This window comes from Nelumbo nucifera, chromosome 2 (genome assembly GCF_055504915.1).
Source record: "Nelumbo nucifera cultivar China Antique chromosome 2, China Antique-T2T, whole genome shotgun sequence".
Lineage (NCBI taxonomy): Eukaryota > Viridiplantae > Streptophyta > Magnoliopsida > Proteales > Nelumbonaceae > Nelumbo > Nelumbo nucifera.
In genome coordinates this window covers 15340201-15353673 of record NC_142650.1, presented here as the reverse complement: position 1 = coordinate 15353673, position 13473 = coordinate 15340201, and the positions used below count along the sequence as shown (strand labels likewise).

The 13473-nt window shown below is 40.1% G+C and overlaps 1 protein-coding gene across 2 annotated transcripts in view; it reads left to right on the top strand.

The window, feature by feature from the left end:
* LOC104597089 (uncharacterized) overlaps nucleotides 1–10248 on the top strand; it is a 28117-nt gene extending 17869 nt beyond the window's left edge. Inside the window, exons 5-7 of one of the 2 annotated variants that reach the window (XM_010258485.3) lie at nucleotides 8494–8767; nucleotides 9495–9721; nucleotides 9897–10248. In XM_010258485.3, the coding sequence (XP_010256787.1) occupies nucleotides 8494–8767; nucleotides 9495–9686 (466 nt within the window). In that variant the 3' untranslated portion in view covers nucleotides 9687–9721; nucleotides 9897–10248. Of the gene's footprint in view, nucleotides 1–8493; nucleotides 8768–9494 lie in introns of both variants that reach the window. The other variant, XM_010258484.3, reaches the window with a different exon arrangement.
* Nucleotides 10249–13473: the final 3225 nt, after the last annotated feature.

Here is a 13473-nt window from a genome sequence, read left to right as displayed (position 1 = left end):
GCAGACCAAGTCAGTAATGAGTGTGGCTTGGACCCCCCCACCTAGTGGATTCTTGAAATTAAACTTTGATGGATGCAGTAGGGGAAACCCGGGACAATCAGGGATCGGGGGTGTTTTTAGAGATGAAAATGGGGTCATCTCTGCTTTGTTCTCAGGTTCAATTGGAGTGGGTGACTCCCTTAGAGCTGAGATATGTGTAGTTATGGAAGGAGCCCGGAAAGCTAAGGAATTGAACATCAAGAAACTTATAATTGAAGGGGATTCAGAGGTGGTGATAGGGTGGCTGACCAAAGAACAAAATGATCTTTGGAAGTATAACAATGAGAAGAGGAAATTCAAATGGCTGGTGCGGGAGATGGAAGTTAAGACATGTTGGATTAAGGGATCAGCTAATTCCCTAGCTGACGGTTTAGCAAAACAAGGGGCAGAAAGGGATTCCTTGTTTTGGGCTAAGTTGTAATGTTAGTGTCCTTGTATCTTTGTATTTTCTTCTTTCATTTCTTGAAGTTCTTTGTGACTCTTGGAAGATAAGTGTGTTTGTCTTCCACTTGTAAATTTTCTACTGATGAATTAATGAAAGTGTTATTGATCAAAAAAAAAAAGAGATAGGCACTTAGCTGGCCTTCTTTTCTGTATCATGTCATAGGTATTGATCCATCCAAGGAACACTTCCCAACAAAAGGTTTGCACTTTGGGAGGGATTGACTTACACCAGATTTTTTTCACTGGGAAACTTTCTCCCAAAGGGTCTGAATGGGTAAGGATGTTGAAGGAGGTACATGAGAAGAGACCATCAGGGAAGGGAGACCAAACTCTACTATCCACAGAATTTTGATCCAAGAAGACTCCCTTTCCAAAATTGAGAGTAGACCCTTTCCATAGTATATTGATACACTAGATCATGATATAGTATGCACATTAGATGCTATATCATACTATAATGTACAATGTATTACAAAAGACAATTGTATGTAGTGAGCATACTATAGAAAAAAAATGTTTATATGCATGTTAATATATTGTATGCATAGGTAGTAGATAGATCATGACTTTATTGAGCCTTGATTGCAGAGAATTTTGAAATCTCACACAAACAAAGGTCATCCTATAGAAAATACCTTATTGTAGTGGTTAGAACCTTCTTCAATTGATGTACTTAGATTTTGCAATACATTTTTTTTATTGGAAATAGGTAACTTCATTAAAGAGCTTTTAAAATACAAGCATCAACCCCATTAGTTGATCTTCTTGTCCACTTAAAAAAAGCACCCACCTCCCTTGTTAAGCTGAAAATTTCCCTTTATCGATTGTCTATGTATCTAGGCTCCTAGACATCTTGATTGCATCCATCCAATTACCAATTTAGAATCCCCTTCTATTTAATTTGGTGAGATGTAAATCAGTCCTCTAATATCAAGATTAAACTTAGTGATTAGCAGAATAGAACAGATCTGAATAACTGTATAAGAGAGGAAGATGGCGAAGAGAAGAAGTAAGAGAAGAAGAAGTCGAATTAATCACCCTTCTCCTCTAACCCTATTTTATTAATCTCTAAAAAATTGATGATGACAAGTATACCCTTAAGTGGGCGGCCATGTTGGTAGTTACATAAAGAAAATAAAATAAGAACAAATAACAAGCCCATTAAGTGAGGCCCATCAACATAAAATAAAAGATAAAATAAAGGATATCACACGAAAGGCTGTTAGGGCCCATTCGGCCCAGTCTCTTTACACTCCCCTTCAAGCTGAGCATAGATGTCAATCATGCCCAGCTTGCTTATATAGTGTGTCAATTTCCCCCTGGGAACTCCCTTGGTCAAGATATCAGCCAATTGCTCTTCTGATGTGATAAATGGTAAGCAAACTTCTCCTGAAAAGACTCTTTCCCTTATGAAATGCCTATCAACCTCAATGTGCTTAGTTCTGTCATGTTGAACAGGATTATGTGCAATGTTGATAGCAGCTTGGTTGTCACAATAGAGCATCATTGGTTTCTCGTAGTCCACCCTCAATTCCTCTAGAAGGGATCGTAGCCATAGTAATTCTGACACACCATGAGCCATTGCCTTGTATTCTGCTTCAGCTGAGGATCTAGCAACTATTGATTGTTTTTTACTCCTCCAAGACACAATATTCCCAGCAACCAAAGCACAATAACCAAAGGTGGACCTTCTATCATCAATACATCCTGCCCAATCTGCTTCAGTAAAGGCTTCCAGCTTCATGTGACCATGCTTAGCAAATAGAATACCTTTCCCTGGAGTACTTTTCAAGTAGCACAGAACCCTTTCTGCAACAGCTAGATGAGTATCTCTGGGAGAATGCATAACTGACTAATAACACTGATTGCATAGGAAATATCTGGTCGAGTCATGCAAAGGTATAACAACTTCCCAAGCAATCTCTGAAACACTCTCTTATTAGACAAAAGTTCACCATCTGTGGCAGAAAGCTTATGATTAGGATTAATGGGAGTGGAAATGGGTTTAGCTCCAAGTTTACTAGTTTCAGCAAGAAGATCAAGGACATATTTGCGCTGAGATATGAATATGCCATCCTTAGATCGAGCAACTTCAATGCCCAGGAAATACCGAAGATCTCCCAAATCTTTTATTTCAAATTCAAAGTTGAGAAATGCTTTTAGTTTATTGGCCTCTTCAATGTCATTACCCGTGACCACAATATCATCAACATAAACAATCAAGAAGGTCACCAGAGAGTCATTTCTCTTCAAGAACAGTGTATGATCAGATTGTGTTTGAATGTAGCCAAAAGAGACAAGAGCAGCCCGAAATCTCTCAAACCAAGCCCAGGGAGATTGTTTGAGACCATAAATAGATTTGTGTAGTTTACACACCTTGCCTTTCATTTCTTTCCCATACACTCCTGGAGGTAGAGACATATAGACCTCTTCATGCAGTTCTCCATTCAAGAAGGCATTTTTAACACCGAACTGGTGTAGGGGCCAATCAAAAGTAGCTGCTAGAGAAAGTAAAACCCTGACTAAAGTCATCTTAGCTACAGGAGCAAATGTCTCAAGATAGTCAATGCCATACATTTGGGTGTAACCCTTAGCAACCAACTGAGCCTTAAACCTCTCAACAGAGCCATCAGAGTGATATTTAATAGTAAACACCCATTTACAACCCACTGGTTCCTTCCCGGCAAGTCCACAATATCCCTGGTACGATTCTTATGCAATGCATCAAGTTCAGTCATCATAGCTTCCCTCCAGTCAGCTTGAGACAAAGCTTCCGGTATAGACCTGGGTATCACATGGGAAGAAACAGAGGCAAGAAAAGAGTAGTAGGAAGGGGAGAGAAGGCTGTAAGATAAGTGTTTGGAGATACAATGGGTTGTACACTTCCGCTTGCCCTTGCGAAGAGTAATAGGAAGGTCAAGGTCTGGAACAGTCTGAGATGGGTCAGTAGAGGGCTGACTTGTTTCCTCAGGAATGATGGGAGTGGCAAGATGCTCTTCTGAAGGAGTGGAAACAACCTGCACATGTCTGAATCTCTGCCTTTGGTACCACCTTTGGAGAGCAGGAGCAGAAGCAGGAGGGGGATCTGGGACATCAGGGGTAGGTCCAGTGGAAGAGGTGGACACCCCATGATCGGACTCACAAGGGATGGGAAGAGGAACAACTGGAGACATAGCAAAGTACTCATCAGATTTCTCCCCCTCAGGAGGAATACTAAAGAAGGGAGTCAACTCTGTAAAGGTGACATCCCAAGATACAAAGCGGGTGCCACGAACTGGATCAAAACAACAATAACCCTTTTGTGTGGAAGCATATCCCAAAAACACACATTTGTGAGCCTTAGGTTCAAACTTGTGCCTTTGGTGACTATGAATATGCACATAGCAAGTACACCCAAACACACAGAGAGAAAGAGAAAAGAGATCCTCATCCGGGAAGAGAAGACTAAAAGGGGTTTTAAAGCCAAGGACCCCGGGAGGGCATACGGTTGATCAGAAAGGTAGCAGTAAGAACAACATCTCCCCAAAACTTTATAGGAACATGGGATGCAAATAATAGGGATCTGGCAACCTCAACCACATGTCTGTTCTTTCTTTCCACCACCCCGTTTTGTTGTGGAGTGTAGGAACAAGAACTTTGATGAATAACCCCAAAAGTTTCAAGATAGGTGGAGAGGGTTCTCTCAAAATACTCCTTAGCATTGTCAGAGCGGAATATTTTGATACGGGTATTAAACTGGGTGAGGATGAGTTTATGAAAAATTTTCACAATAGCTGGTACTTGATCCCTGGATTTCATGACATAAATCCAAGTGTAACGTGAATAATCATCAATAAAAAGGATAAAGTACTTGTAACCCCCCATGGTTGGCATGTGATATGGCCCCCACACATCAGAGTGAACAATATGGAAAGGAGAAAATGATCTTTTATTGCTAATTGAATAGGAATGTCTACAATGCTTTGCCAGTTCACATGATTCACAATGAAGACTCGATAAAGACACTCCTTTAAACATATCTGGGAACAGTTGACTCAAAGCAGAAAAGGACAAGTGAGCAAACCGAAAATGACATAATAAAATTTTGTTAACAGACTCTGACACGACTGACTCTAAGGCAAGCTTAGGGACATGAAGAATAGAAGATGAGAACAAGGTGTCAAAGGTCTTTATATCACCTTTACCAAAGATGGGGACAAGGGACCCATCGGCATATGAGCAAAACAGGTTAGATAGGCTGATCATATGGTCTAATGCACCGGAATCAATAATCCAAGGGATTTTATGATTACCTGAAGCTGAAGCATGATTCACAGAAGCACGAGTACCTGAGTGAGCAAAAGCCGATGAAAATGATGTACTGTTGGAAGGGTGAGTTGAAGAAACCATAGCTTCCAGGTGATTTAGGAGCCTTCCATACTTCTCAAAATCCAGCTTCATTGCGGCCAACTGCTCGATAGTTGATTTTTCTTCGCTTTCCTTACTTCCCCCTTCAGGCACTGTAGCAGCATTAGCAGTCTTGGATTTTCCCACTTGACTGCCTTTCTTAGGGTTATTATTTTTCTTAAACCTATCAGGAAGAAGTTCAGGATGAAGCTTCCAGCAGGTGTCCTTTGTATGCCGTGGGGTTTCTTACAATATTCACACATCTGCTCTCTTTTCTCAATAGGGCCCTTCGGTTTCATTCCTACATGTGCAAAATGTTTTGTAGATGGACTCTGCAACTGCACCTGCCACCTACTCTCCTCACTACTTATCATAGCATATGCCTGTGAAAGAGTAACCTCATCCCTGGCCAAAATGTTTTGTCTGATAATATCAAACTCAAGGTTGAGTCCAGTGAGAAACTCAAACACCCTATTTCTCTCCACTAGCTTTCTATACATTTCAGCATCCTTTTTACTCTCCCACACCACTATCTCCATAACATCAATTTCTTGCCATAGGGATTTTAGTATAGAGTAGTAGATTGCCACTTCTCCCCCTGTCTCGGGTTCTTCACATCACTTTTCAATTTGTATGCTCTGGCTACATTCAGTTTCTATGAATAGGTCTCAGTTACACTGTCCCATTATCTCCTTAGCCGAAGACATCCAGAGATAGTGCTGGCTTATATGGGGTTGCATAGAGTTGACTAACCATCCTATAACAGTATAGTTCTCTTGCATCAATCTTTCAAATTCAGGGTTTGTCTCTTCGGGTTTCACCTTGCTGCTTGTGAGATACCCGAGTTTTCCTCTACTACAAACATAGATTTTTACAGACTGTGCCCAAGCAAGATAGTTCGTCCCATCTAGCTTAATTGTGGTAACACCAGTCAAAACGGAATCTACTGAAGCAGGTCCAGAAACTGGCACCTGCTTGAACTCACTTCCGTATGCCTCCATTAATCAAACGGAAATCAAAGAACAGAAAATTTTGACTATGTAAACTTACTCGAAGTCAAACTAGAACTTGGGTGCTTGAAAAACTAGGGTTTTGCTCCGTCCAGCAGATGGGAGGAAGAGAGAAGACACTGCTGCACCCACCAGACTAACCCAAACTCTTCCAAACCTGAACCGCCCTCCTTTAGCAGTCACAAGACACCTTCCAAGCACAGAGCGCCACACCCAAGCTTCACCTTTCCTGGAAACCTCAAAAATCTCTAGTCGGCTAGGGTTTTGGGCAGCAGCAAAACAGCATCACTTCTTGGCAAAATCTGGCCAGAACTAAACTCTCCAAACCCTTCTACCAACTAGGCAAGTGATTCTCTATACTATAGAGAACCTATCTCTCCATACACTCTTGATTTTAGAGTGTACAGGAACAAAGAAAAAAGAAGGAAGAGGAACTGAACCTGCTCTGATACCAAGATGTAAATCAGTCCTCTAATATCAAGATTAAACTTAGTGATTAGCAGAATAGAACAGATCTGAATAACTGTATAAGAGAGGAAGATGGCGAAGAGAAGAGGTAAGAGAAGAAGTCGAATTAATCACCCTTCTCCTCTAACCCTAATTTATTAATCTCTAAAAAATTGATGATGACTAGTATACCCTTAAGTGGGCGGCCAGCTTGGCAGTTACATAAAGAAAATAAAATAAGAACAAATAACAGGCCCATTAAGTGAGGCCCATCAACATAAAATAAAAGATAAAATAAAGGATATCACATGAAAGGCTGTTAGGGCCCATTCGGCCCAGTCTCTTTACATGGTGTATCCCTAACTGTTTGGTGTATCTTACCCCTTGAAGCAAAGCCATGACCTCCACTCTCAGAGAATTTCCCACTCCTATTGGGCTCGAATATACAGCAATTATTCTACCTTCTCCAGCTCTGAACACACCCTCTATAGATCTCCCATCAAAGTTCAACTTCACCCTTCGTTGTGTTGGTGCAGAGCATAGTTCCTGTATACTTGCTTGAAAAAAGAAGCATCTACCAAACACCCCAATTCCTGTATATGTCTTTCACCTGAGACATCTTTAAACACCAATTGTTTTCAACCAGTGAATAACCTTAATGATTACTCCTACAATTTCCTCCTTAGATCTATACTCTTAAAAATCTTGTTGTTTCTTTCCTCCCAAACTGATCAAAGCACAGTTGCTTTTGTAGATCTCCACATGACCCTTCTGTGCTTCTTGGATTGCCTGAAAAAATTTGGGTCAAAGAGGCCCACAACACTCGGGGGAGGGGTCCACTTGCAACCAAAGAGAGAAGAGAACCAAGACCAAATAAAGAACACAAAAGGACAAGAGATTAATAGATGTATGGTCATCTCACCAGAACCCAAGTAGAGACTACAAACATGGAATGAAAAGGCAAATATTTGGCCTTTTTCTTTGTAGCAGATCCAAGGTATTGATTTTCTAGAATACCACTTCCTAGCAGAAAGCCCTGATCTTTGGAAGTATAGGGCTACACCAAACCTCCTTTGTTGGAAAAGTCCCTACATTGTTAGAGGACTAAAGGACATTAAATAAAGATCAGGTGAGAATAACCAGAAGGGGAAGGTTTCTAAATTTTGTTATCCAAGCAAGATTGATCCAAGTAGACTATCCCTAAAAGAGTGACAAGTTCATTAAGCAGCCCCATTTTTTACAACCTTGGCCCTCTCCTTAAGCCCAGATCCCATGAGTTATTTGTAAGGACCGAAGAGATCACTTTTCTTTTGTTTTCTGAAATGAACCTATCTTTTAAGGGAACTCTCTCCGAACCAGATATCTTCCCAAAACAGCACTTTGTTTCCTGCACAGGCATCATGTTTGAGGGAAGCATAGAAGGCAAAATACCATGAATAGCTTTCCAGGGAGAACAATGAGAAACCTTAGGGTCAAGACGTGCATCCCAACCATTGTCTGCCAATCCATGTATGCTCACAATCATTCTATACCAAAATCTATCTTGTGCCAAAGCCATTTCCCCAACAAAGCTGTATTCCTTAATTTGATATTCCCCAACCCTAGGCCCCCTTCATCCCTACTCCTAGACACCACCTCCCACTTCACTAGGTGATCTTTCTTGGTATCCCCAAGTTCCCATAGGAAGCCATCGTAATCTTCTCTAGCTGGTTTGCCACTTTTACTAGCACTTTAAATGTAGACAGGAAGTAAACTAGTAAATTGGCCATTGGATCAAGGCCTCATCTGTGTGCTGCACGGCCATCGGAATTTTGACCTCCCTTTTGAGATGGTCTAGCCTGGAGACTGTCTGGACTATCCAAGGACTGTGGTCATTTCCAGTTATCTAGTCTAGTCATAATTTTTTTTTTTTCCATCTAAACAAATGAATGGGGACAACATCCAATTGTCTTTTGTCACAGAAATCCCCTTGTTCACTCCCATCACATTTCTATGTGCATGACAAAGACTTGATCTTTTTCTTCTTAATGTATAACTAGCGAACGTTTTCAAGGAACTTTTTTTAGTTCAAAGTTTAGAGTACCTGCATATCATTTTCTTTCCCCAGTGTTACTAGTTCTAATACAAGTTTATTGCAATCATGGTGCAAATTATGGTGACTATTCAGTTATGGGATGGTTTGGATCTCCACCACATTGGTTTTTTTGCTTGCCTCACTTGGAAATTGTGCCACTTACCTGATGCAAAAACGGAGTAGTAATAGCACTTCATGGAGCTTTGATGTCAGTTATGTCAACTTGGCTGCATGTGTGCTGTATGGTTATGCACTCGTGGTGCCAGTAGCATTTTACTTCTTGCTTCAGTATCTTGGATCAAATGCAAGCCTTTTACGCTTCTGGTGCATGTGGGGATATTCCCTCTTCATCTTTATTCCCACCTCTGTAAGTTGCCATCTCTTTTTACTTTAGCTCTCTGTTTCATTTGGATTGCTCAGAGGACTCAACCCCCCATCAAAAACCCAGCATGTATCAAAGGCAAATGGCAGGTGGATCGGGGATTTTATGTTTCATACTGGTTGCGTTATAATGTACTAACTTTGGATCCGTATGGGGAAATTTAGAAATTGGAAAATTAAGACTTAGGAATGCTTCAATCCTTAACACATACACACACATGCATCATCTGAATTCTATTTGTTTTCTGAAAATTTTTAAGTGATGGAATTTGCTTCTCTACAATATTCAGACATGATGTAAATGTATAATCTAATTATTAATGAACCACATCTATGGTATATATGAAAAAAATGAAGCACATCTATTGGTGACTGGTGGCTGCCATTTAAAATAACCAGCAGGAACTCTGGGAAAATCAGTCCATTGAATAACCAAACTCTATATATTGCAAAATGCAAAGATATTGTTTTGCACTACTAATGTCTGGCATATGACATCCACCAGGGTAATCAATTATGGATGTCAATTTTCTTGCCATTTTGCCAATGCAAACACCTCCCTTATCACGTGTTAGACTGTCTACCTATGTTTCATTTCTGTTTTCTTAGTCATGAAAAACAACTTGCAGAGCTTCCCCATGATTCTTTGTTTTTTTTTTTTTTGGAGCCTTTTATTTGAAAGATGTCTAATGCATTATTTATTTGATTTTCAGTTTCTATTGATTATTCCAGTGGAGTTTATCAGATGGATAATCATAATTCTCACTGCTGCGGCATCATCTACCTTTGTTGCTCTGAATCTCAAATCTTATATACAGGGGAATGATCTTATGCTGGTGGTGGTTGCATCATTTGCTTTGCAAGTTGCCATGGCATTGTTCATCAAGATCTCGTTTTTCCCATAAGCCTCAGTAATTGGCATCCTTGTCTACGAGTTAATGTGAGAGCCTAAGTTATGTATATAATGCGTTCCTTTCGGATTACAATGTTATAGATGTGATTATGCATACTTTGTTTTTTGGCCACTATGAAGTACATCAAAAGACGGATGCTTGTATGGAGACGGTCCCCTATGTCCAACTAGGATTTGATCATTTGTTTGTGCTTATGTACAGAACGTTTGATGAAGTGTGGGATGGCAAAACTATACTTTGAGGAAGATGAGTTATGAAGAGGATCTTTTCTAGTAATAATTTAGGGAGAAGGAATTGCAATTCGATGAAGGATGGGAATGTAAAAAAATGAGTGCTCTAGCAATATCTCCACGGGAGTGTGTTACTGTTGATCTGAATGGTTGAAGAATCTGATAGCTTGTAGCTTCTAGACTTTTCAGTGTTTGAGAAGAAGAAATGATATCAAATCTGGTATAAACTTTGGTGCTATTTTAGTTTTTATGTTTTAAGTTTTAACCACTTGCATGTATATAATTTATAAAGAATTTGAACCCATAACTTTTCGTTCTTCCTGTACTACATTCTCAATTTTGGGAGTTCAAGTCGATTCTCTTTTTCCTTGAGAAAATAATGATATATTCCGGATATTGAGTTTAGCAAATTAGGGCTTGGTAATGACCATTTTTATATTTTATCCATTTCAACTTTCAAGTAGGAGTGCAACTTGGGCGGGCTTAACTCGAGTCTGGCCTGGGCCTGGGCTTGAAAAGGCAGGTTTTTATTTTTTTGGGTTGGGCTCGGGTTGAGGTCTTGGGTAACCCGAGCTTAGCTCGATGTATTGTACTGTAGTATATAGTGGAATCAATGAATCATATGTTAATATGTTATTACTTATTATGTTGGCTTAACGGTAGTTGTTGAATTAGTAAATTATTAATTTAATATTAGGTGCCATGTGTCAATTGTCAATGCCATTGCTCAAAGTCATTAACTTGTTTCTTAAGTTTCTTTTTCTAAACATGATTTCCCTCTTTAACTCTGTGTCTATGAGACTTTAACGTTTCAAATTCTTTTAATTCGAATGCCATTATGGCAAGTTGGCAACATTAATTAAGGAAACCCAAAACGAGTAAAAACTCGTTAGGCTGATTAAATTTTAATCTGGGGCTTTGGCCTTTGGGCTGATTAACCAATTCAAATTTGGCCCGGGCCTGGGCCCAACTCGAGTGCCTAAATTTTTAGTGTGGGCTACGTTTGGGTTGAATAATTTGGGCTTGACCTCGGGCTCAGGCTTTAGGTCCAATTCTTAGGTTGGGTCTGGGTTGAGCTAAAACCCAGCCTAGCCCGCCCGACTTGCACCCCTACTTTCAAGGGGGTCTTGAGCTGGAATCCTAGTGCAACACCACTCAACTAATCTAGGCCCTATCTAAATTATGGGTGATCATCAAAAATCGAATCAAGCTGAATCGATAAAACTAAACCAAAAAATTCGATTAATCGAATCAACTGGCATATATATGCATTATGCATATATACGCTTTTCATATATTTCTAATATTTATATTATATAACTATATATTTATTTATAGTATATATTAAAAATTCAAAAAAAACTAAAAAATCCAAGAGCTGAATTGATCAATTGATTAATCAATTGGTTTCAATTTGATTTCATTTTTGGTTTTCCAAAAACCAGTGATACTGGTTTGGTTCGAAAAAAGTCCCACAACTCGGTTAACCAAACCATGAACATCCCTAATCTTAATAAAGGTCTAAATAGTAATGTGCAAGACGGTCCACGTCACCATGCCGCTCCTTGCTCAATTATCCCAACCCTGCATTCTCCTTGACTCTCTCCTTTCCCCCTTCTCACCACTCTTAATTTGCCATCTTAGCACCCTCTCACTTCATTCCTCTCCCTTTCCATTGGATTCTCTCTCTCACCCGAAAACTACTCTTTCATTTTCTATTACAACCTAACTCCTCTCCTTAGTTAGCTCAATATATGTTTTATCCTCTCATTCACTTCTATATGGAATTTCCCTTTATTTTCTCCACTTTTCCATTAAATTAGATTCATAATTTATTAAGATTTGGATTTTCAAATATGTTGGAACATTATCCATCTTCTTCCTCACGACGCATAGCGGCAAAATGACAATGCACTTCCCCCTCGTACCTTCCTCTTCTTTAATTTCCCTCTGATTCTCTCTCCCCATCAACGAATAGCACTATTCATCATTTCTCTCTCCTCGACTAAAACACACAACGGTGGCGATTGAATTCGAGCTCCACCTCCGGCCATCTGAACTATCAGTCGTCCAACTATGATACTGGGATGAGAAAACCACCATATTACGTCTCCGCCATCAGTAATGGGATGAGAAAACCACCATATTATCCACTCCGCCATCAGTAATGAGAAAACCACCCTTTTGAAAACTGCTTTTGGTTTTCGGATTGATAAAACCGCTAATACTATGCACTTCTTTCCCAACTATATATTACGTCTCCTTATCTTCCTTCCTGCTTAGTTCTCTACACCGCACCGTAGTTTAATTAAGTAAGAAAGCAACTCTGAGAATATAATAAGAACCTTTTATTTATTTATTTTTTTTCACTATCCTTTATCGGAAACCCGACGACCTTGACGGAAAAGCGATAAGGGCAAGAGGATGAATTATATGAGCAGAGTTTGGATGGCAGCCAGTGTTGCCATGGTGCAAGGCCATACTGACCAGGGTTTCAAATGGAACTCCGGTCTCGGGCCTCAAAAATCAGCTAATAAGGGCCTCTCTTCCACCGGAAAATTGTCCAGATCTCGGCCTTTCTCTGGCATTATTGGTTCAGACGCTGGACATTTGCTCGGGGTGATAGCGGAGACGATAGGCGTCAACAAGCCGACGAGTCTCTTCAGAAGGTGATGTACTTGAACTGCTGGAGCCAAAGCTAGAAAGGCATAGGAAATGGAGTGTCTTGGCCTTCGATGTTAATCGTTGACATAGTGGGAAGAAATTGATCGCTATCGGATCGGAGAGCCATACCGATCGAGAAGGGTTATAGAAGATGACCAGCGAGCGGATTATGGAGTTGCTGGTTATTTTAATAAAAACAGATATATATTAATTCGTAAAAGGTAAAATAGATATTTTGACGGAAGGGAGGTAATTATTAAAAATTTTAAAAATAAAGGGAAGGTTTTTGCTAAAGTAAAATTATAGGAAAGGTTTTTATGATCGAAAATTTTTCGATCTGGAGTGACGATTTAGTCCCCGAACTTTAAAATGCGACAATCCGAACTTTTGACAATCCATTCTCCAGTGCCGGAAATTTCAACTCCGGTGAAAATGCCTCTTCCTCTTCCGGTGTTCAATTTCAAGGAAGGTTTACAATCCTTTGAACTACCGAGGCTTTCTCTGGATAGTAGAGCTAGTTTTGATGGAAAGGGAAAACTGTACCCGAGGGAGATTCGAATGAATGCAGCAATTTTCGTTGCGACTCAATGAATGCAGCGTAAACTCTAGAGAAGCAGCGATTGCCGATAATAATGATAAGCAGCATTGTTCGCCTAGCGTCATCGCACGGCTATGGGCTACGAGGTGCTGCCGGACTCCGGCCGTGAACCTCTCAAGAAAGCTGAGCAGCCTGAGCTAAGGAGATCTGCTTTAGAGTCCAGGGTGCCAAGGGATCTGCTTCAGAATCGTTTTGTAGTCGGAAACAACTTCCAGATGAAGCAGCCTTGCCAAACGAATTTTGGAAGCAACGTCATAAGCAATGCAGCAAGAGATAATGCTGCTCT